Consider the following 20,181-nt stretch of genomic DNA (forward strand, 5'->3'; position numbering starts at 1 on the left):
TGCCATTGTAAGTTAATTTCATGCCAAATTCAAAACGATTTCGTGACTTTGATCAATGTATATACATTAAACAGAGTATCATTTAGCCATCATGATCGGCTCCAATCACTGACATACCATTTCCACCAACGTATGTCTTATTTGCCCTCCTTCTGCCGTAGTCTCTCTTCATCTTCTCTTCGGAGTTCGGCGTCAATTTGAGCGCCTCGAGATGGCTTGTTTCCGTGGAATGTTGCCTTGACACGGTCAATATTCATCCGGTCTTCCATTCCGATTCTTGACTGCCGTGAGGGGCTTGGGCTTGGGATGGCAGGCAGGTTGGGGGAGGAAAGAGATTGCAACTTACCGGTGCCAATGGATCCTTTTTAGCCAGATCTTCATCGGTCGGCGATTTATTGCCTTTTCTGGCCTGCTGCTCTTTGCTATGGGCACTGCCGCGGCCGCTGGACGCTGGCGGGTGATCCCGGTTGCGTTGGGCGGCTCGAAGCTCCGACTGAGGAGAATTCCGCTGATCGCCGTCCTCGTAGAGCGAGGGACTGCCAACATGGGACTTCCTCATGTTTTGACGAATCGTTCAATATATGGCAAAGGCGAAGATAGATGTATACCACGCTGTTCACAGCTTTATTTTCGTAGCAATTGAGGGCATAAATAGCCATATGAGGTCTGAACCTTGCAAAGGTTTGATGAGCCTATATATGTACCGCATTGGATTAGGTTCACGGCCAACATCACGGTGCAAACGCGCACAGCATGGCCGTGGCCACGCTTCTTCCAAGGCAGAACAGAGGTTGATGGTACAGGACCAGGAGCTTCCCTGGCCGAGAGCGCCAACGATGACATCATGAAGGCATGGCCGTGCCTAACTCAATTTGGCTAGTTAGTTAGTTAGGGCTTTTGCAGCGGGTTAGGTCTTGTACATTCACGTGATGAGGTTTCCGCCTGGCACCTTTCCTATCGTGGGATAGGGCGATCAGTGTTATCGGAGGCGCAATGTCGATCCCAAGTCCGGCACCACGACCTTTCTGACCTTTCTGACCTTTCTTACGTCGAATACGGAGTGCTTCTGACGCGTTTCACAGCCAATCATGGGGAAACGGAAGCAATTGAAAGATGATGATGTGGATATGGACGAAGCCGGTCGCGCTGGCGACGAAAGCAGCGACGAGGTCAGCGCTGAGCCTCCGATTGAGGTTCATGAAATTCCCGAACGCCGCGAGACTGACCGATGAACAGGACACGGAAATTGTCAACGTAGAGTTCGAGTGGTTCGATCCGCAGCCCGCTGTTGATTTTCATGGCCTCAAGGTTCTGCTCCGCCAATTATTCGATAGCGATGCGCAATTATTCGATCTCTCCGCCCTCACCGATCTCATACTCTCGCAGCCGCTGCTGGGGTCAACGGTGAAAGTTGACGGCAACGAAACAGACCCTTACGCTTTCCTCACCGTTCTGAATTTGCATCAGCACAGAGTAAGTTGTACGATCTGGAGCTGTGGACCGGCGTTAGATCACTAATCCGCCCTTGGGATGGTAGGATGTACCCGTGATAAAGTCAATAATTGAATATATCAAAAGCAAATCCTCCTCAGACCTATCTACGCTTAATGAGCTTCTTTCGCAGCCATCGATCCCCCAGATCGGCCTCATCCTTACCGAACGATTAATCAATATTCCAACCGAAGTGATCCCACCCATGTACACCATGTTGCTCGAAGAGATCCAATGGGCTCTAGAAGCAAGCGAACCATATCAGTTCACTCATTATCTAATAATGTCAAAGACGTACGAAGAAGTGGAATCCAAATTGGACATGGAGGATGACAGACCGCAGAAGAAAAAGAAGAAAGCGGTAAATGGCAAGCCGGAGACATTTTACTTCCATCCAGAGGATGAAATCCTTCAGAAACATGCGCTATGTTATAGCACATACCCATACACGCATCAGCAAGCGGAGGGGCACTCGGACTCGAAGCGCACATTCCAAGAGCTAGGAATTCGCCCACACGGATCTATGATTTTGATAGAAGCTTCGAAGTTTGAAACGGCGGTTAACGCCGTCAAAGACTATGCCAGTCCTCCATCTTGAATATATTAAATTCTATCGATATCTATTTCCTGAATGGTGTATCCCCTTACCTTTGTTCCCAATGCGGGTCGTAGATCTCGTAAAAAGGAAAAAGAGGCATGTAATATGCCATTATTAGCTCACTACAATCAATTGGTTTCCCATTTTGTTCCCTGCAATCGTTGCATAAGGTATTCCACCTCTACGATCTTCGTCATAGGGATAACAGCGTGCTACAAACCATCTTATTAGCTTAACAATCTCTCACAAAACCACATTTGGCAAAACATACCTTGTACATGGCAACAACGGCTTCAACATCAATCTTCGAATTACTATCATCAGGATTCGCCGGGTCTCTACCATAAGTAGCAGCCTTCAACCTCAACCTCTCCAGGACCTTTTTCTCCACCTGGATATTCGTGATTGCATCCTCAATCCCCTTTTTATCCGCTGCTTTAATCAACTTCACGAACCGCTCCGGCTCTTTTCGAAACTTGGATTCAGCGACGAATTTTCCAAAATGAATCCTCCTCGACAGCGCCTGCAAACAGCTCACATCACATGTAGCCGCGGACCCGTAATTCTCTTGAGCCTCTCCCCGGTCTTCCCTTCCGCCAAACTTGCCACACGCATGGGGTAAAATCTCGTTAATATACCTCGATTTTATCATATCATTGACATTCACGTCATTCTTGTGCAGGATGTGCGGGTACTGGAGGGGTTGGAGGATCGGTGTCTCGAGTGCCTCGTGAAAGAATGGATATTCATCAGGCGATTGATAGCGTCGAACGCGCGACTGAATTCGTTCTGTTTCGCGGAGCATCCAGTCCATAAGGCTAAGGTCGCTATTGGGAATGTTCACCCCGCCAGGGATATAGATCCGCTTGTTGAGAGGGAATTGAACGCGCTCGATGAGGTGGAAGGTTATGGTGTCTTCCAGACGGCTGGTGAATTTTTAGCTACTCAGCCCATTGAAAGGTAGTCCAGAGCTTTTATAAAGGCATAGGAATATGCGAGTGAGGTCATCAAGGGAATAGCGTAGACGGGTTACTCACATCAGTTGGAAACGGATGTTGTCGAGGTCCAAGGCCTTGGAGGCATCTGAGAGATCAATTGCTGCATCCATCGCGCTTAATTCTTCTCGTCTGCGAGACAAATGTCCGCCTCGAAACAATTGCGTGGTAAATAGTTGCGGGTGTCAAAAGACTAAAGCTCCTTCACCAGCAAGCAGGGATTTGTGACTTAGCAGAGTCAAGGATGAAGCTGCAAGCATTGGGGGGGAGAAGTGAACTAACTAGTTCAAGTGCCAAAACCCCACCAGCTTAAATAGTTAACTATCCCTCGACTTTGGCTTTTGCAAGTCACTCCAACAATAGGACGCAATCACCAAGGATTTCAGCCGGGGGGGTGACCATGAAAGCTCATTCACTTGACTAGAGTGAATGAGCTTTCATGGTTCCTCAGCGAATATTGGACCAGCGAATGGCACATGCCCACGACTCCCATGAACTCCGAGGACGCCGAAATTGTCGGATATTTACTCCGTACAAGGCTCAGCTCTGACCGGCACCCAGAGCTGACAGAAGCTTGAGCAAAATATTATCGCCTCCCCTTTCGATCAATACAAGTCTTCGAAATGGAATCTTTCGATTGACAGTTTTGGTTAAACTATTAATATCTCTTAAACCCTAAAGCAAACTTCAACAAAGCCAGGACCACGCCACTTTCCACGCTTCAAACCAAATGAAGATAACACCCTTTTTAATTCCGATCCGCTCACTCAATGCATGAAAGACACCAGTGTACGGAGTACTCCGTAACCATGCATTAGCGCCAAGGCATATTCATCCAAGACATACTCCGTATATCCGAATGCATCATCCACGTAAAAAAGACGCCTGTTTCAATTACCAAACGCCATTCCACACTTCTTCAAAAAGACAGTATTTAGAAAGTTGTCGACCGCAAGGCAGTATTCCGTTTTCGATGCACCGAAGAGGGAGGATGAGACAGGGTATCGACCCTCAGTGAGAAAGTCGCCATAATTGAGACAAAACAATACATCGAAAACGGACACCCCAAAATTGAGTCCAGAGAGGCCGTGAATCTATGTTTCACGACCGTGGTTAGAGATTGGCAAACTTTAAATCAGCGAGGAGTAGAGAAAGTGATGCTTACGTACCAACGAAAAAGGGAGAAACACTGGAACTATTCATAAATAATCCCGCATTCTTATCCAGCGAAATGCGACAGGGTATATCAACATGAGGAAGCGGGATTTCCACCCACCGAAGATGTTTATCTCGGAAGCCAAGAAGGACTCAGCCCCAGGAATCGAACACTAAAGGGGGGAGATCCAACAAGCCTCAAGCTGATACTCCTGCAAATCGCCGACAGGAGGGGATATATTCGCCAGAATGATTCGTAAAGGAACAGTCGTAGCCCTAGGACGCGGGAAACAGCAATGTGGCTGCCGCACTCTACATGATCGCTGTTCCAATCTCTGATTGTCGAACCCACGGTCGCGGACCGGACCTACATGTGACCATGTAGTCTCACGCGATACACGCATGTGTTCACGGAACCCCAGTTTGACTTGACCCGGAGCACGGCTTTCTTCGTGCGGATGTTTGGCAGGTCAATGACGGCATCCAAATGGAACTTCTGGATGTTATGTTTACCATTGATATCGTATTGGAACTTGCCAATACGATAAAAACTTGAGCCAAGCATCGTATCGTGCGAATAAGCCGTCTCTGGCTCGTCCGGGTATGCCATTCGAAGGGTGGAGATTATATCTTCGTGCTGCGATGGGGAGAGCGGACCAGCAAACGCTGCGCGAGCCTCTGCCGAGGATTCGAGCAACTCCGGTCGCCGTGTGGACACCGGTGAGGATGTCGCTGTCTGGTCCGAGCGTCCTGGAGCGCCCGTTGCGCGAAAACCAGGAAGGGTGGTTGAAGGAGCGGCAGCATGCGACCGGGCCACATACTCAACCCAAAGTTCCATCTCCCGAGGCGCCGACTCAGGATCCAAAGTTGCCTCTTTTTGGATATGCTCAATGACGACCTCTTCCGGAACCAAAGGTCGGCCAAGGAGCACGGCGAGTTGAATCTCACTGGTGTGGTCATTAACGCACCAGCAATCACCATGTTCTTCCCAGCGGGTGAGAGCAGCAACCGGAGGGTTTGTCTTTCTCATGCCGGCAGCGCGCTCAGCACCGCGGTGGAGAAGTCCGGAACGGTGCTTGGTGGTGAGGTATGGGTCCACGAACGCCCCCATACCAACAGAGAACCAGTTGATTTTTCGAGGCAACAATGGGTCTTCCATCTCAGGCCATATCGCCTGTTTGAGGTGCGGCAACCGTCTATTCCACTCGTCTTTAAGGGTGGCCACGTCTCGCGCCATATCGGCGAGTCGTCGGTCCACTCCAGCAGACAGCTTATCGAAGGCTTCAATGTATTGACTTGTCGGAGGTTGCGCACCACAGAACGATGATGGCAGGCTGAATTCCTTGCCAATCCCATTTTGGAGTATGTTTTTTCCGATCATCTCAATATCGTCGAACCGGAAAAGCATCCCTGCAACCGCAAGCATAAAAATAGTTATCATCAGCCCCAAGCTTATGACAGAAAAACCTCGCTGACGTTGGCTTGCGGTTGACGACATCGTTTGCTGAGAGACAGAACGGGTCTGCCTCCTGGGATTAGGGGTAGCATAAGCGTTGTCCTCTGCTTGGGGTGGGCTGAGGACGGGAGCTGCGCCGAGTCGGGGAGCTGGCTGGGCGGAAGACGCGGCGGAAGATCCAGACCGAACCGCTTGGGAAGCCTGGAATGTAGTACGAGGCTGCGAGCGGGTGTACGGCCGGAGCGGTGGGCCAGCCATTGGATGGGCTGCTTCCCGTTGCCGTTGACTTTGGCTAAGACTGCCACCAGACGAAGTGGCCGTAGGGACGCTTCTCGGATCACCAAGAATGTGGCGTTCGGTATTCCAACTAACGCTAGAGTCTTCTATGCTGGGAAGGATCGTCTCTTTCGTTTCCTCTGCTTCTTCAGAGGCTTCTCGGAGAGATTCGAGAAGTTGGTCGTCAGGGGTAGGCTCACGATTACGGGCACGTTGACCTGGTGTTCGGCGAACAGGTGAGACTGACTGGCGGGCGGATCCAGTGTTCGCTCCGGACCGAGTCGATCTTCTAGTTCCTGGGTTCGCACGGGCCTCTTCTTCAATACGCTCAAAATCGTTGGCATGTGTCTCTAAATACCGGCCTTCAATGTTGGCCGCCATCTCCATCGCCCCAGTAGGTGGGCACATCCGCAACTGTCGGGGTAACGCGGGGCTTCCGGTAGCTCCATACGCGAAAGAGTGCTGAGCCTGCAAGGCTTGCAGCGAAGGGTTGCCAAACGATGCAGTTGGAATTGCAGCTGAGTCGCCTGAATCCACAGGACCCGGGGTTTTTCTGGTGCGGTGGCCTTGTCCGGTAGGTTCTTGGGAGATGGATCGTCCACTGCGTGTGCGGCGCGCGCCAGTCATTTTTCTGAGTTTGGAAAGATGCAATAAAGAAGGCGTAGATTTGAACGGCAGATATTAACTTGAAACGCGTCAGTGACTGCAGCAAGGATGTAATAGGGAATTAAAAAGTTCACATACATACAGACTAGCGTCTTTTCAAAGATCCCTAGGCGAAGTACCGAGTGTAGACCAACTGGTTCAGGAAGGCTGAGGTCAAAGGAAAAGGAGTTCTAGAAGCCGCAGCTCGAGAGTAGTGGTCGTTTGCTGTGTAAATCGAGAATCAGAAGGCTCTTTAGCCTAGAACGTGTTGTTATGGGCTAAATAGACGGTGATCCTGGAGAGGAAATAGAGCGTTCAGAACACTGGCAGGCCAAAACACAGTCAACGAGTTGCTCCTAGGGAACATGAGTGATTGTCTCTTACCTTTTTTTTCTTTAAAATAATACGGAGATGTTATCGGCCAGAGCTAAGCATTCCGTTTGAATGCTGAGGACGAGGTGTGTGAAAAGCGATAGTCGGAGCTACAGAGATGAATATAAGCGTTTGAGGCAGGATATAGGGAAAATGCTAGCTACCTTGAGGGACAGCAGAGGTCGACTTCAAGAATCGATCAGAGATATTAGGAAAGAAACAATTATCAGGAGGAAAATGGAGAGAATGAGCTAATGTTGCTAGGCAACCCTGTCCAAGACAAGCGCCGATAGCGAAAAGGAGTCAAGACGGAGATCTGTCCGCAGAGAGCAAGCAAATCAACGTGCCGAGCAAGACTTTTTAAACCGGGATGATCTTGATACAGATGAGGTCTTGAATGTGTAAGGAAACGGATCGAACGATAGAAGAGTTGAGTGAAGGTAGAGGCTGCAAATCTCTAGATTGGGTGCGAAGAGAAAGAAAGCAAGGGGCCAGCTAATGAGAGGATTTTATAGTGCGGCAGAATGGTGCTATATATTAAACGACCGTAAAAAACACTCACCTGATTCAAAATAGAAGCTTATGGAATCGCAGTCCGCCGTCCAGAAATGCCAGAAAGGTGGGAAGTTCCGCGAAAGACAAAGGGATGTGTTCCTCCCTACCAGCGGCCGGCTCTTTTCTCCCCTCCCTCGATAGCTGTTTCGTGCGCGAATCTAATTCGGTCAAAAAAACTAGCAGGCTCGAACGAAATCACCATCAATACGCTTAGGATTCGCGGGGCTCACTGCTCATGCTAGCGCAGAGCAAGAGGTCACGAATAGCTCGGAAGGAGAAGAGCATATATGGCTTGTAATCCAGAAGGAGCTGCACCAACAGGCACACTGTGGCACGCCCTTACTAATATCGTATATCTCGGGTATCTGATATTGGCTGAGATATCTAGTAACGGGTATATATGCCCCTATGTTTGTGGGAATGCAGCCCAGCAGCGATGAGACCAGGGCGAAACAACCGGAGGCCAAAATTAGGGGTATCAATTACAAATCAGAATACAGCAAGGTCGTCTATGGTGAAGACGCCGGGGCGAGGTCCTTTTCCAGGAAAAAAAGAAAAGAAATACTGCGAAGCAATCCGACAATCGCACAGACACAAATCAGAGCCCCAAGGGGAAACGCGAGGAATTGTGGGACAGGACAAGCATCACAGGAACACAGCTGAGGAAGCAAGGTTCTTGTACCAGATTAAATACAATGGCCTACCACACATGATCATAAAAGAACTGCAACTTGTCTTGTCTACCCTTCAAAGCGATTATTCCTCTTCTTTGGGGCACTCACACTCAGTTCTCCCCCTGTGCCCGATCGCGTCGTTTGTTTGTCGTCGAGCGAAACAAAAAAGAATGAGGCTAGTCCCAACTTGGAATAGCGGCTTGGCAGCACGTCCACGCCGATCATCAGCAGGAGAAAGAGAAGAAAGACTCTTTTACACTGATTGACAGAGCAATGGCAGGAATGTGCACAGGGATCCTTTTTGGCTAGATTGTGGGTGCTAAGCTGAAGCACTCCTGGAGAAACCAACATCACAACAATATGCTTACATTTGAACACCACTCCGCCAGGTCGCCGCCTTTTTGTGCTAGATGTCCTCATGTCTATATATGATACAGTGCACCTTTGCCTTGTCCAAATCCATTTGCAAAATCGTACAGATAACTGTCAACATGTCCAGATACCAATGGTCCCATCCTTTCGTCCCTCCGTCAGATAGCCATCTTTGATTCGCACACGCTCTACAATTGCCGGCGTGATGCCTTCTTCCTCCGCGGTCACACCGGCGCCACAGTCCCAGTGACGTCCATCAGTCTTGTCGTAGACCTTAACCACATCCTCTCCCGCAGCCGCCACTATGCGTCGCGTGTCAAACATCATGCTTGTAATGGGGTGATCATACGCGTATGCGTCGTAGATAGATCCTGTGCGGAGGTCCCAGATCTATCCGAAGAGGCATCAGTCAAGGGTTTAAATGAAATGGGAGTCTTGAAAACTTACTCGTATACTACGGTCCAGACTACCAGTTATCAAGTGGACATCGTCAAATTGCAAGCACGTGATTGGTCCCGTATGCCCGACAAGGCTACGATGAACTTGACCGCTGCGTAAATCCCACAACCTAATCATTCCATCTGCCGTTCCGCATGCCAAAGCGGCATCGAAACATTGCAAGGCCCCAACAAAATCCGCAGATGCATCAGGAAGACGGCCCGTTGGTCGCCATTGAGAATCCCCGCCACCCATAGTGGAAGACGCTTGAGCGGCTGCCCATAAAACATCCAGGGTCTGAACACACCTTCCCTTCACCAGATCCCATTGTCGTAGGGTTTTGTCGGCAGAGCCAGATATCAGAGTATCGCCGCGGAAATGCAGGGCAGTCACCTCATCAACGTGGGCTTCGAGTGAAAATAAAGGACAGTCTTCCATGCTTGATGGAGGTGGTGGCGGCGGTTCGGCCGACGGGTCCTCATAACCAAGCGCATCGTCATCATCCTCTTCGTCGTCTCTGGTTATCCTATTATCCCTTGGAGCATAGCTGGCACGGCTCAGATCCCAAAGTCGAATCGACGCGTCCATGGAACCAGTCGCAACAATGTTGTTCTCGACTTGTAAGCAGCGGACCGACGCATGATGTCCTTCCAGAAATCCCATACAACGCCCGAGATTTAGATCCCAAACTCGCACGGTGTCATCCAAAGCAGAGCTGACCATGGTCCCAAAGGGAACATCAAAATCCATCGCGGTAATCATATCATTATGCGCTTGTAGCTCTCGAATCATGGAACCTGGCTCAAAATGCTCGTGTAATATGGGCATTGATCGTTTCCCTAGATTTGTGCATCCAGTGTCAGAGTCCAATATGACAATACGGAAGGGTAGAGCCACTAGAAACTCACTCAATGACTTGTGTTTCCAGGCTTTTGGAGATGGGATCTTTTCGTATATAGACTCAGACATGAACGATGCATCCATCGCTTGATTTTCGGAATCAAGCGTTACCTCATCATCGACTGCTTTCGGTGTCGAGATGAGGGTCGCAGATTCCTCCATGGCTTCTTCCATATCCTCAAGCCTGTTATCCAATTGAACCACTAAATTAAAAATTCGTCAGCCTCCGAGCACCCAAGGCGAGGAGAATGTAGCCTCACATTCATGTTCCAATTCTGCCTCGTCCATTTCCAGCCCAGCCAAGCGGTCCAGCACTATTTTGCGCATATTGTTCAAATTGACAATTTTGTTATCTATCTCATGAATTTCGGCGCTGCACATGTTTTTTCGTATTCCCATCATTTCAAGCCGCCGATTGAGCACGTCCCTCTCCCGTTTCAGAGAACCAACAGTTTGCGGTAGAGGGCGCGAGCTTTTACCGGAGTCTTCCAATAGCTTCTGGCCATGGGATCGCCGCCGTCTATGGCTTTTCCGATGTTCATTATCATCTTCGGGCACGGAAGCCTGGAACCCTTGAAACAAGGAATATGTACTGGTATCTTCGGGAATGTTTGCAAGCAATTCATCGGGAAGGGCGGACAGAGCGCGGTATTGAATTTCTGACGTCGAGAGCTTTGATCGTACAAGGTCGGTAGGAGTAGTCTGCGCAAACGAGAACACTTTTCGTTGTACCGTAGGCCGGCGTAGTTCTCGTTGAATATCGCTCATCGCGCTCTGGTAATGTGTGGTGAGGGTAGGGTCGGATTTCGGGGCCATAAGATGGCTCGCGGTGGTTGTGACCTTCCGGCCAAATGCTTCTATGTGACGAGTCTTATAAGAGCATCAGCAAAGGGTATGCAGGCCGAAAGTAGTTGGGCTTTGTTACCGTCAGTCCCGTTCCCAGCACAGAACCTTCATCCTCATCATGACTGACCGCTGACTGGCCAGAAGGCGAATCGCTGCGAGGTTGAGGATCAGCCATCAGGCAGGCCTTATGGCACCGAGACTACAATGTCTAGCAACCGTCAGTCGCCGGAGCGCAAAGATATTGGTATCGCTGCTGAGGCCTTTCACCAGCTGCCTCCTGTCTCTTTGCTCGGCTCTCAGTCGCGCTCGTGATCATGGAAGCTGTAATTTTGAATACCGTAATTAATCAATGATGCAGCCCAATATCGGTATATTTCTGAGTGGGACGCGTTTTGAAATTACATCCCTGTCGACTCTCGCAAAACCATTTTCTCACCGCATCCACCTCACTTCAGAACTGCAACCTTAAACCCTCCGTCCATCCGTCCATCCGTCAGCCCTTCGTTGGGGTCGGTTTCGAGTCGAAGTTGAGGTTCATGACATGCTTTGATGGTTAAGCACCGTGAGTGAACAAGGCATTGTCATCGTCGTCTCTTCTCTTTCCCCCCACCATTTGAGCCACGTCGAAATGGCATCATGACCATCTCACCACGCTCAAGGACCTTGTGATCCTTCGGCCCTCTTTACTTGTCCCATGGCCTTACTGTGCTCCGTTTATGCCTCTTCAGTAAATACATACGGACAAACCCAGAATCGGGCATCGGAAATGCGGCCTGGTAGCCTCCACATTTATGAGGAGAAATCTGATTTAAAAAAAGAAAAAAGAAAAAAAAGAGAGAGAGAGAGAGACATTCCTCACGACGGTGACGTCGGCTGGATCTACTCCGTATGGAAATGAAAAGCGATCTTCTTTACTCCGTGCGTGGATGTCCAATCTAGGTTGGTCAATTATCGGTGCAAGCTCCGACCGGGGATACGGACAATGCATTGTGGTTGCCCGAGGGAAACGATTGCAACGCCGGAACTGCTAGGCAGGGGACCGTCTGCAAGCTCGGTACGGAGCACATTCTCTGAAAGGTCGATATGCCAGATTCTTTACGGATTCTCGTTAGGACTTCAAAACTCCGCTCACCAAGCACAGCTGATGCCCACCCTCCATGGCAGCACCAGCCGCCGACCGGAGTGGAATTTCAATCAGCATGCTCAATTCATATTTATATTACCTATCAGTGATTCCTCAAGATCCTATGTTTGCAGTCGATCCCTTGCTCGAGTTCAAAAACCGCCAGTCTGACGGTCGGTCGGCGGTGGGTTATTCAAGCCCAAACACTCGATTGGGGTTGCGCAGTAAGTGATCGATTCCAAGGTGTTCCCGGAGCACAAACAATCCACAGGCAGCTGGAAGCGCATGATTAAACCCATATATGGAGTGATGTCGTGAAGATCCTATCGGCAAGTAATCTCCATCCTTACCACAAGTCGCCCTTCACTCCATAGCCATGGCGAACAGGACTCCTTTTCCCTTCCTCGCGTGCCCAGCGGTTTTATTGAGTCGTATGACTGCATTGAAGGTCCAATTAATCAAACCCAGCTGGCGGTGCTTTTCAACCTGATTCGTCTTTCAGGGCATGGGATCCGTGTCTATTCAAGGCTGATCTCCAGCGCCACTGCCTCGAAGCTGCTGTCCGGTCCGAGCGCGGGAGATTTTCCAGAAGACACGATGAAACTTTAGATATGGTTTCCTTGGCTGTGAGTGGCCCTTTCCAAGTACTGCCAAGATGGCAACAGGGCACCGAGGGATTGTGAATCCTGGTCTTGCGCAGATCTTTCATTAATGATTGGCACCACCCATCAATTGTCGGAAAACGGTGAAGCAAGGATGGAACAGACGACTATGGCCTCTTCTGTTTATCAAAACCTTCTCTACGGAGTACCGCCTCAAGTTAGTTTTTAGTGGTTGTTTCAAGGCCCAAGCAGAAATTCAACCGAAGACATGTCAAACGTGAACAAAATTTAAAATTGCAACGCTGCTCATGCCGGCAACGAGCGGTCTCGTACTTACGAGCACTCTAGATCGGCTCCGACCGGTTTTTGAAGCACTCGGCACGTTTCCACCATTCCAACTGAAATATCGGGTCTTCCAATTCCCCTTTTGCTATCAGTTCCTGCTGATGCTCATTTACAGAATATATTCTTCTTGGTGCAAAAGATTTTGTGGGAAATTTTCACTGCACGAGTTCTTTCAACCGTGGGCGCACCTTGGACCTCCCGTCATCATCCCCGAAACTAGCCTTGAATATCTGGGGCCGAAATGGTGTATTTGCGGGGTTTGAGTTTTTGCCCACTTTGAGTGCCTTGTGTCTTTTGGTCACAAGGACTTGCTAAATCGTCGCTTATCAAGTGAGCATGGTTGAACCTGGCTTCCATTGTATCCACCCAAAGTGCTGGATGTCATGGGTCTTGAGTGCTCGAAGAGGACCTTTCGAGGCAAAAGACGTCCGCCAAGCGAAGCTATTTCTCCATTTTTAAGACTCTCCGCTCCTTTCCGAGTCCATGAGAGAATGTTCTTATCAAACGTCCCTTGGGCGACGTTTGATTTTTGATTAACATCCCCCCCGGCAACGTTTCCCTTTGTTTGTTCGTCCCTTGCTTCGGACGTTGCCCAGGAATGGTATATATCTCCCAAGATCCCCATTCCTTGTGACATCCGGATTCTCAAAACAAGAGAAGATTAGCAGTCCGCTTATCGTCATGCGCCTCTTTCAAAGCACTTGCGTCCTTGTGGGGACTGTTCTTCCCCTTTTCACAGCCTTCCCGATCTCGTCGCCCCGCGAGATTGAAATAATCCCCGACAAGTACATCATCACTTTCAAGAAGGGCATCGACCAGGCTGCAATTGAAGCTCATACAGCATGGGTATCTTCTGTACAGGCACGGAACACCGCCCGCGGTTTTACAACCGCTGAGACCCCAGGGCTTGAAAGAATGTTTAGCATTCATAACTTCAATGCCTATTCCGGATCTTTTGATCGGGAAACTATTGAGGAGATCAGGTCTCATCCAAATGTGGGTAGTGCATTCCGCCTATAATGCAATGAAGACTAATCCGGGTTAGGTCGAATCTGTCGAGCCAGACAGCATGGCCTACGTCACTGAGCTGATTGAACAGAGAAACGCCACCTACGGACCCAGGCGCATTTCGCACCGCGAAATCCCAACGGGAGACAACAGCTATTGGTATGATAGCAAGGCTGGAGAAGGATCGTTTGTGTATATTATGGACACCGGCATCAACAAAGCCCACGTGGATTTCGAGGGGCGTGCCATTCCCGGTGTCAACCTTCACGACGTCGCGTTTGATGACACCCATGGTCACGGGTCGCACTGCGCCGGTATCGCCGGTTCAAAGACATACGGGGTCGCTAAGAAAGCGACCATTGTCGATGTCAAGGTCTTCACTCGCGGCGGGGTACGGATTTATGCCATCACCAACATTTATTCAACTGCTCCATGCGCTAACTCGACTGAACTAGGGCGCTTGGAGTTTGCTCATGGGCGGCCTTGATTGGTCGGTTAAAAACATCACTGGGGAAGACAGACAGGCAAAATCAGCGGTCAGCATTAGTATCAGTAAGTAAATTCTGACCAGAAGTTACGGCTACCAAATGCTGATTTTCCAGGCGGTCCTACTAATCAAGCGATGAACAACGCTGTCAAAGCCGCAGTCGAGGCCGGGGTTACAGTGGTAGTTGCATCTGGAAACGACGGAGTAAGTATCCCTAAATTTATCAAGCACTCTTTTTTTAACGCATAGATATTAACGCGAGTGTTTCAGAGAGATGCTGGTCGCAACAGTCCCGGAAGCGCCCCTGAATCCATCACTGTCGGGTCCATCAATTCTCGTAGAGGGATGGACACACGCTCCAGTTTCTCTAACTATGGATCTTCTGTCGCCATTCACGCCCCTGGTGAAGGCATCATCTCTACATATAAGGGATCTCGTGATGCCACCGCTAACATGTCCGGAACTTCGATGGCAGCTCCACACGTTGCCGGCCTCATTGCTTATCTGCAGAGTATCCATGACCTCCCAGACCCAGCTGCTGCTCGCAGAAAACTCCTTGAGCTGGCTACTAGTGATAAGATCCAAGATGTACGCGGAAGCGCGAACAAACTCGCCTACAACGGCAGTGGCAAATAACTGGCCCTTTAATTGTGGCCGGTGATGCTCCTCCTGGGTGACTTCCGTGTGGTGCGATGCCACATTCACCCTAGTATTGGAATATCGGGGGAGAGCTGCGTACTCACGTAAATGTCAATCTTTAGCATTTGCTTTCGCTGTAAATATGACCAGATTAGATTATATATGATATTCCGTGTGGGTTATGCAGATTGAGTGACGCAAATCTATTTTGTGTGAAAATTATTAACTTTTACAAAGCCATATCATCTTGGCTGCGCAAACAACCATTAGCTTCCGGTGCTGGTACATGTGTAATATTAAGCATTGCGGAAAGAAAGAGATAGGGATATGACTCGAAAGTGAGCAATTGCTGTTCTATGGTCTATAGAACCGGATAAGGAAAACAAGTGCCCAAGTCATCGAAACAATGGGTAGCTAATAAATACGTCCCAGGCATTTATTCTCCTTGAAGAACCTGGGCTATTACTGTGCTTGTTTCCCGGCATCAGGCTTTGTGAGTTGGTGGGGATACCAGCGGCTTTGATCCACCAGCCAGTGCAACAATGGACATGTATAAAGGCGCAAATATACGTTCTGGAAGCACAGAACCTCGCCCGACGTACTAACCCTAGCGTCCAGCATAGCAAAGTGGATACACAATGTCGAATGATATGTTCGGCAGCCGGTAATGCAGGCGATATTGCGTTATCCATGGTCACGATACCACTGAAGAGCACCATATATGTGTCGATCGAGAATCGATTTTTGTTCCGCATTGACTACACTTGCTTCCAAAGACGCCATACGCAGGGCTGTTTGAATGGGACCCACCATAATCCGATTTTGAAGTTAACAGAGAATGCAGAGAGAGCGATGATTAGCCCGGAGCAATCGAGGCTCAATCCGCCGAACGGCGACAGTAGCAGTGCATACCCCAGACGAAAGATGGAGGGAATTATTCCGACATAGACATAAGTGGATCGCAGTGTCCGGGAGTGAAAAGGACAGTGCTTCCACAACCGACGGCAGACCCCTTGGATCCGCTGAACTGGAAGAAACGTGAGAAGAATACGATCTTCGGTATCATTATGTTCAAGTACACAGATGATTACGTCCCTTTCTAGGAGACAAACCTGCATAAAGCTATTTTTTGGTTACATATTCTACGAATATATACGCTCCGGCATTCCAGCACATCGAAGAAAAGTTCGACATGAGCTTTAACGCCGTAATTCGCGGCATAAACTTCTGTGCGTTTGGCTGGATAGCAGGCCTTTTATCCTTACTTGGCTCGCCGACATGTACGGCAGAAGGATGATGCATATCATCGGCACATCGATAGGACTGCTGTCTATATCCGCAGATTTCTTGGAACAACACGATTCTTTCAAGGATTCGGGGTTAGCCCAGTCTTGACTGTTGCAATGGGTACAGGTGAGCTCTTAGATAAATTTTTCCACATCAAACTCCATATAAGCTAAGACTGCCATATCAAGCGGGCGATATGTTCTTTGACTATGAAAGGGGGCATAAGTTTGGGCTGTGGATGATGGCTAGAAACGGAGGTTTCCTCGTCACATCGTTGTGTGGGTAAATGTATGGGCTATTTCTACACGTAACATTAGGGCTAATCAATCGGATAGGTGGTAGCATTCTTGTTGACCTTGTTGGGCCCAATTGGGACAGCTGGGTGTCAGCCATTGCTGCTGATCTCCGTTTAATTGTTCCTTATGGCGGGAACGTTATATCCCCGGAACTTGACTCTTGACAAAATGCCATATGGACGCGATGCTCAGGGAAAATCGGGGAGAAGCATGAGCTGCGCAGACGAGATCAACTTGAAGAGAAGCAAGAAGTTCTCGTTTCTCAACCTTCGTCCTATCCTCGGCTTGAAACATCCAAAACCCTGGGCCACAATGGTCCGCTTTATACTCATGTTCAGGCTGTATGCCGTTTCGGTTAGTCTGACGGTGGTTTCCTCCTTGGTATACTCGTAGGCGATTGGTGTGGTCATTTGCTTTCCGCTTGCGTACAAGAGCGAGTCCGCAGTCTCGCAAAGTCTGCTTTCTCTTGATCTGCTAGTCGAAACTGTGATTTCGAATCTTCTTTGGTCAGGGAGGCTGAGCGATTGGCTTGGTTCGTGAGGTTGGCGAAGAAGAACAAGAATGCTCGAGTGGCGGAGATGAGGACCTGGACGATGTATCCAGCTCTACTCGTGGCCGCTGGTAAGCGCTTTCACTTCAGAAGTACAGAGTCTCTCATTTGATATGCTAACCCACTGATTCGACAGTGGGGTTATCGCTTTGGGGTGTCAGAATTGAAAGGGAAACGCATCGGACAGTTGAGCAGGTAGGGTTCCTCTGTAAGGACCATGAATATCTGATCAGTCTTGTGGGAAAGTAGCGAATAATGGGCAGTGGGCAGTGGGTGTCAGCTTTGCATCATAGCAGTGCTTAGTTACCGCATCGACGCTTATCCTATGCAAACTGTGAGTATTCTCATATTCTTTGCCGTGATGCTGAATGTTGAAAATTTCATCGTTCCAGTTTTTTGTTGTGTGGGCCCCCCCTTTCTCACATAGCCATGGAGCACAAGCTCAAAGGTGCCTCTTCAGTTTTTTTATCTCTTCACGGATCAGTATGTCTGGATGGACATGGGCTTTTGTTGTGCAGGGGATCATCATTATCGGCGGGGTTGTGCCTGTGTTTGTTCTCCTACACAGATATGGTGTCAAGCTGCGGAATGTATCTGCACATCCATATTAGGTGAATGCTGAGTATAATATTGCAAACTGAGTGGAACTAGGGATGAACTGCTTGAATATTGTACAGCCCGGTCACCAGCACGAGCATCGTGGGAAAAGAAGACAACCCGAGATTAACAGTGTTATTTGTCTGCATCGTTACGCGAAGAGAGGCTTGGCTCGAGGGCGATACCAACGGGATATATCCACGACACTGATTCCGTGGTAGTTTTGGACGAATAAAATGTCTCGACATTTTGCGCGCAAAGAAAACATCCCCCCACACTTGACAGACGGGCTCAGAGGTTCGGTTTTCTCAGCACAGTCCAGCCAGTCATGCGGAGGAAGCCAGACCATGATCGACATGGGTGATAAAAGCCAGGGATCAAGCTTCGGTTTCAGGTTCTTCTTTTCCAACGTGTCGCAAACCGAGCTAGAAGACGATCTTCGTTCCTGCGAGGTATAAAAAAATTGAGACGGAAAGTCGTGTCAAACCTTGAAAAGCTCAACCGCGTGAAGGAGTTGAATATCCCGTATGGTTGAATCTGCTGGGCTCGAAGGCATCGGAGTGCTGCAACGGTCATGCCCGCTGCTTGACATCACTCTTCCCGGGAGCTACGGCGGCCTGAAAATACCTTACCGGACGACAATACAAGTGAAGATGAAAATCCAAATTTTACTTTCGAAGGGCGGGGCCGGAATCGCCCAAGGCGAGGCTATTATTGGACAATTGCACGTGGCTTGGAGCGGTGCGGGTCCCTTGGTGTGGCTCATGTTTATTGCTTACAAGCGCGAAAAAGTAATCCGCTGACAAAATATACGCGGTTAGTTACATAACTAGTTTGTCACATTATTGCTGACACCACGTTCGGAAGTGCCTAAAGATATGGAGGAAACAAAAGCGCTGGTGACGGCTTTTTTCTTCAAATGCCATCCTTGACTGTGGTGGTTAAATTATCATCTCTTAGCAACCATGAATCAAAATTCATTTTACTTTCCTGCTCTCCTTTGTACTTCGTACCACGTATTGGTTAATGGGTTGCTCTCGGTTGCGAGATCCAATGGCCGAAAGCTTAAATCTTCTGATGGTACAAAACTTTTGGTTCTTGGACCCAAAGAAAAGACATGAAAAGAAACGGCCTGGATTGAAAGTACTTAGCCATGCCTGGGTGAGAAGAGATCTTCTTTTCAAGGATTGCTCGATTGTAGGTCTGGACTTTGAGTCCAAGACCGACGTCAAGACGATCAGGCCTGTCAAAAGGACACCAGCATGTGGAGAGGACATGGAACCGGGGTGTGGCGGGATGGAGAGGACGCTCTTTTTCCTCCGCACGTTGGGCATTCTCACGGCCCCATAGCTTGAGCGGAAGACGACCCATCAGCTGACAGAGAAGGAATATGAACTGCCCACATCGCTCCGAGTTTGACGTCGCTGCATGTCATGTTTCGCTTGGGAATCTTGAAAATTCTGTGTAAAGAAACTCAGCGTCTGGGAAAGGCCCGGATCTTTCGTCCGGTCCCATCCCATGGAGCCGCGGAGATAAAAATAATAATCACCATCAAAAATCTCTCTAACGCGTGTTCAACCATGGAAGAGCATGCCATGCAGAGCATGGTCCACTTGCCAAGATGGGTTTCTGGGAGGCTCGCAACTCAATTCTGACGGAGCTCATCCGGGATGAAACTGCGGAACGGTTCAGGGACAAAACAAATCAATTCTCTCTGCCTGGGCAATCTCATGGAAACGACGGAGAACGGATTTGGGCCTGTCCTTGACCACAAGGTGGGTGCTACGTACCCCAAAATGGAATAATAATAACATCAAAACAAAACGTGGCTGTCATTAAGGCGGCCCAAGGGAAAATGGAGTGTAACGATTCGGTAATTCGGGGGGTTTCGTCGAGCGTTGCCTCGACTGTTAATTTGTCTGCGACGCCTTTGGAACTTGAAACGTCGTATTGCGAAGTTTCTGCAAAACATACACTATAGCATCGCGTCTGAGCTTATCAGCAGATTAAAGGCGGCCCGTTAGACATTAATATGTCAATCTCTTAAGACGTATCACTCCTACTCAAACCACCAGCGAGCGATGGCCTGGCAAGGAGTGGTGCTGTGGATGTTACTCTTTTAGCCTGTAACTTATATGTAGGTCAAGCAAGCCAACGCCTTCAGGAGAGGTCGGGCTGGCCGCGCTAAACCAAATTCCTCGCTTTTGACGACGTATCCACCCATCCCTGCCAACCACATTTTCACCCCTTGAAGCACGTCTCATTCAAACTCCGTCCCCTTCTCTCCTCCTCACAACTAATCCCACCCAGCTATCTCCTAGGACATCGAGGAGGGCTCTCTCTCTTTTTGCTTTGCTGTGTTCGTCACAACACCATCTCCTTCACGCGCAGTTGGACTGCAGAGCACCCTCTCTCACACGCGCATATTCTCTTTCACCCTTAGCCGGACCTCAGTACGTGCACACCCAGCTCTC

The 20,181-nt window shown here is 49.2% G+C and overlaps 7 protein-coding genes across 7 annotated transcripts; 2 read left to right on the forward strand and 5 right to left on the reverse strand.

The window, feature by feature from the left end:
• Nucleotides 1–137: 137 nt before the first annotated feature.
• On the reverse strand, nt 138–559 carry D8B26_002598 (uncharacterized protein; the record flags this gene model as incomplete). The annotated part of the gene is made up of 2 exons (XM_066123888.1): nt 138–236; nt 347–559. 2 exons carry the CDS (start codon nt 557–559, stop codon nt 138–140), a joined length of 312 nt encoding a protein of 103 aa, XP_065979963.1.
• Nucleotides 560–1,053: 494 nt separating this feature from the next.
• Nucleotides 1,054–2,089, forward strand: BCP1 (Mss4p nuclear export; the record flags this gene model as incomplete). Its single annotated transcript, XM_066123889.1, has 3 exons — nt 1,054–1,169; nt 1,237–1,473; nt 1,538–2,089. The coding sequence occupies exons 1-3, from the start codon at nt 1,089–1,091 to the stop codon at nt 2,087–2,089; spliced, it is 870 nt and encodes a 289-aa protein (XP_065979964.1). The 5' UTR covers nt 1,054–1,088.
• Nucleotides 2,090–2,217: 128 nt separating this feature from the next.
• ARO7 (chorismate mutase aro7) lies at nt 2,218–3,197 on the reverse strand (the record flags this gene model as incomplete). The annotated part of the gene is made up of 3 exons (XM_003069077.2): nt 2,218–2,301; nt 2,361–3,015; nt 3,127–3,197. The coding sequence occupies 3 exons, from the start codon at nt 3,195–3,197 to the stop codon at nt 2,218–2,220; spliced, it is 810 nt and encodes a 269-aa protein (XP_003069123.1).
• A 1,409-nt stretch (nt 3,198–4,606) lies between these two features.
• On the reverse strand, nt 4,607–6,598 carry D8B26_002601 (uncharacterized protein; the record flags this gene model as incomplete). The annotated part of the gene is made up of 1 exon (XM_003069078.2): nt 4,607–6,598. One exon carries the CDS (start codon nt 6,596–6,598, stop codon nt 4,607–4,609), a length of 1,992 nt encoding a protein of 663 aa, XP_003069124.2.
• A 1,902-nt stretch (nt 6,599–8,500) lies between these two features.
• On the reverse strand, nt 8,501–11,044 carry MDV1 (Mitochondrial fission protein). Its single transcript, XM_003069079.2, has 5 exons — nt 10,853–11,044; nt 10,188–10,797; nt 9,936–10,130; nt 9,037–9,866; nt 8,501–8,979 (listed from the first exon to the last, which is right to left on the reverse strand). Exons 1-5 carry the CDS (start codon nt 10,946–10,948, stop codon nt 8,704–8,706), a joined length of 2,007 nt encoding a protein of 668 aa, XP_003069125.1. The 5' UTR covers nt 10,949–11,044; the 3' UTR covers nt 8,501–8,703.
• Nucleotides 11,045–13,413: 2,369 nt separating this feature from the next.
• Nucleotides 13,414–15,177, forward strand: D8B26_002603 (uncharacterized protein). Its single transcript, XM_003069080.2, has 5 exons — nt 13,414–13,839; nt 13,889–14,242; nt 14,307–14,403; nt 14,454–14,542; nt 14,609–15,177. Exons 1-5 carry the CDS (start codon nt 13,525–13,527, stop codon nt 14,972–14,974), a joined length of 1,221 nt encoding a protein of 406 aa, XP_003069126.1. The 5' UTR covers nt 13,414–13,524; the 3' UTR covers nt 14,975–15,177.
• Nucleotides 15,178–16,748: 1,571 nt separating this feature from the next.
• Nucleotides 16,749–17,639, reverse strand: D8B26_002604 (uncharacterized protein; the record flags this gene model as incomplete). The annotated part of the gene is made up of 3 exons (XM_066123890.1): nt 16,749–17,165; nt 17,418–17,524; nt 17,588–17,639. 3 exons carry the CDS (start codon nt 17,637–17,639, stop codon nt 16,749–16,751), a joined length of 576 nt encoding a protein of 191 aa, XP_065979965.1.
• Between the last annotated feature and the right edge of the window lie 2,542 nt (nt 17,640–20,181).

This window comes from Coccidioides posadasii, chromosome 2 (assembly GCF_018416015.2).
Source record: "Coccidioides posadasii str. Silveira chromosome 2, complete sequence".
In the NCBI taxonomy this organism is placed as follows: domain Eukaryota; kingdom Fungi; phylum Ascomycota; class Eurotiomycetes; order Onygenales; family Onygenaceae; genus Coccidioides; species Coccidioides posadasii.

Coding starts and splice junctions, on each gene's coding strand:
- D8B26_002603 (XM_003069080.2), top strand. CDS start 13,525: ATGCGCCTCTTTCAAAGCACTTGCGTCCTTGTGGGGACTGTTCTTCCC. Junction 13,840..13,888: donor AGATCAGGTCTCATCCAAAT/GTGGGTAGTGCA, acceptor AATCCGGGTTAG/GTCGAATCTGTCGAGCCAGA. Junction 14,404..14,453: donor AGCGGTCAGCATTAGTATCA/GTAAGTAAATTC, acceptor CTGATTTTCCAG/GCGGTCCTACTAATCAAGCG.
- MDV1 (XM_003069079.2), bottom strand. CDS start 10,948: ATGGCTGATCCTCAACCTCGCAGCGATTCGCCTTCTGGCCAGTCAGCG. Junction 10,798..10,852: donor TGCTGGGAACGGGACTGACG/GTAACAAAGCCC, acceptor TGCTCTTATAAG/ACTCGTCACATAGAAGCATT. Junction 8,980..9,036: donor GTCTGGACCGTAGTATACGA/GTAAGTTTTCAA, acceptor CTCTTCGGATAG/ATCTGGGACCTCCGCACAGG.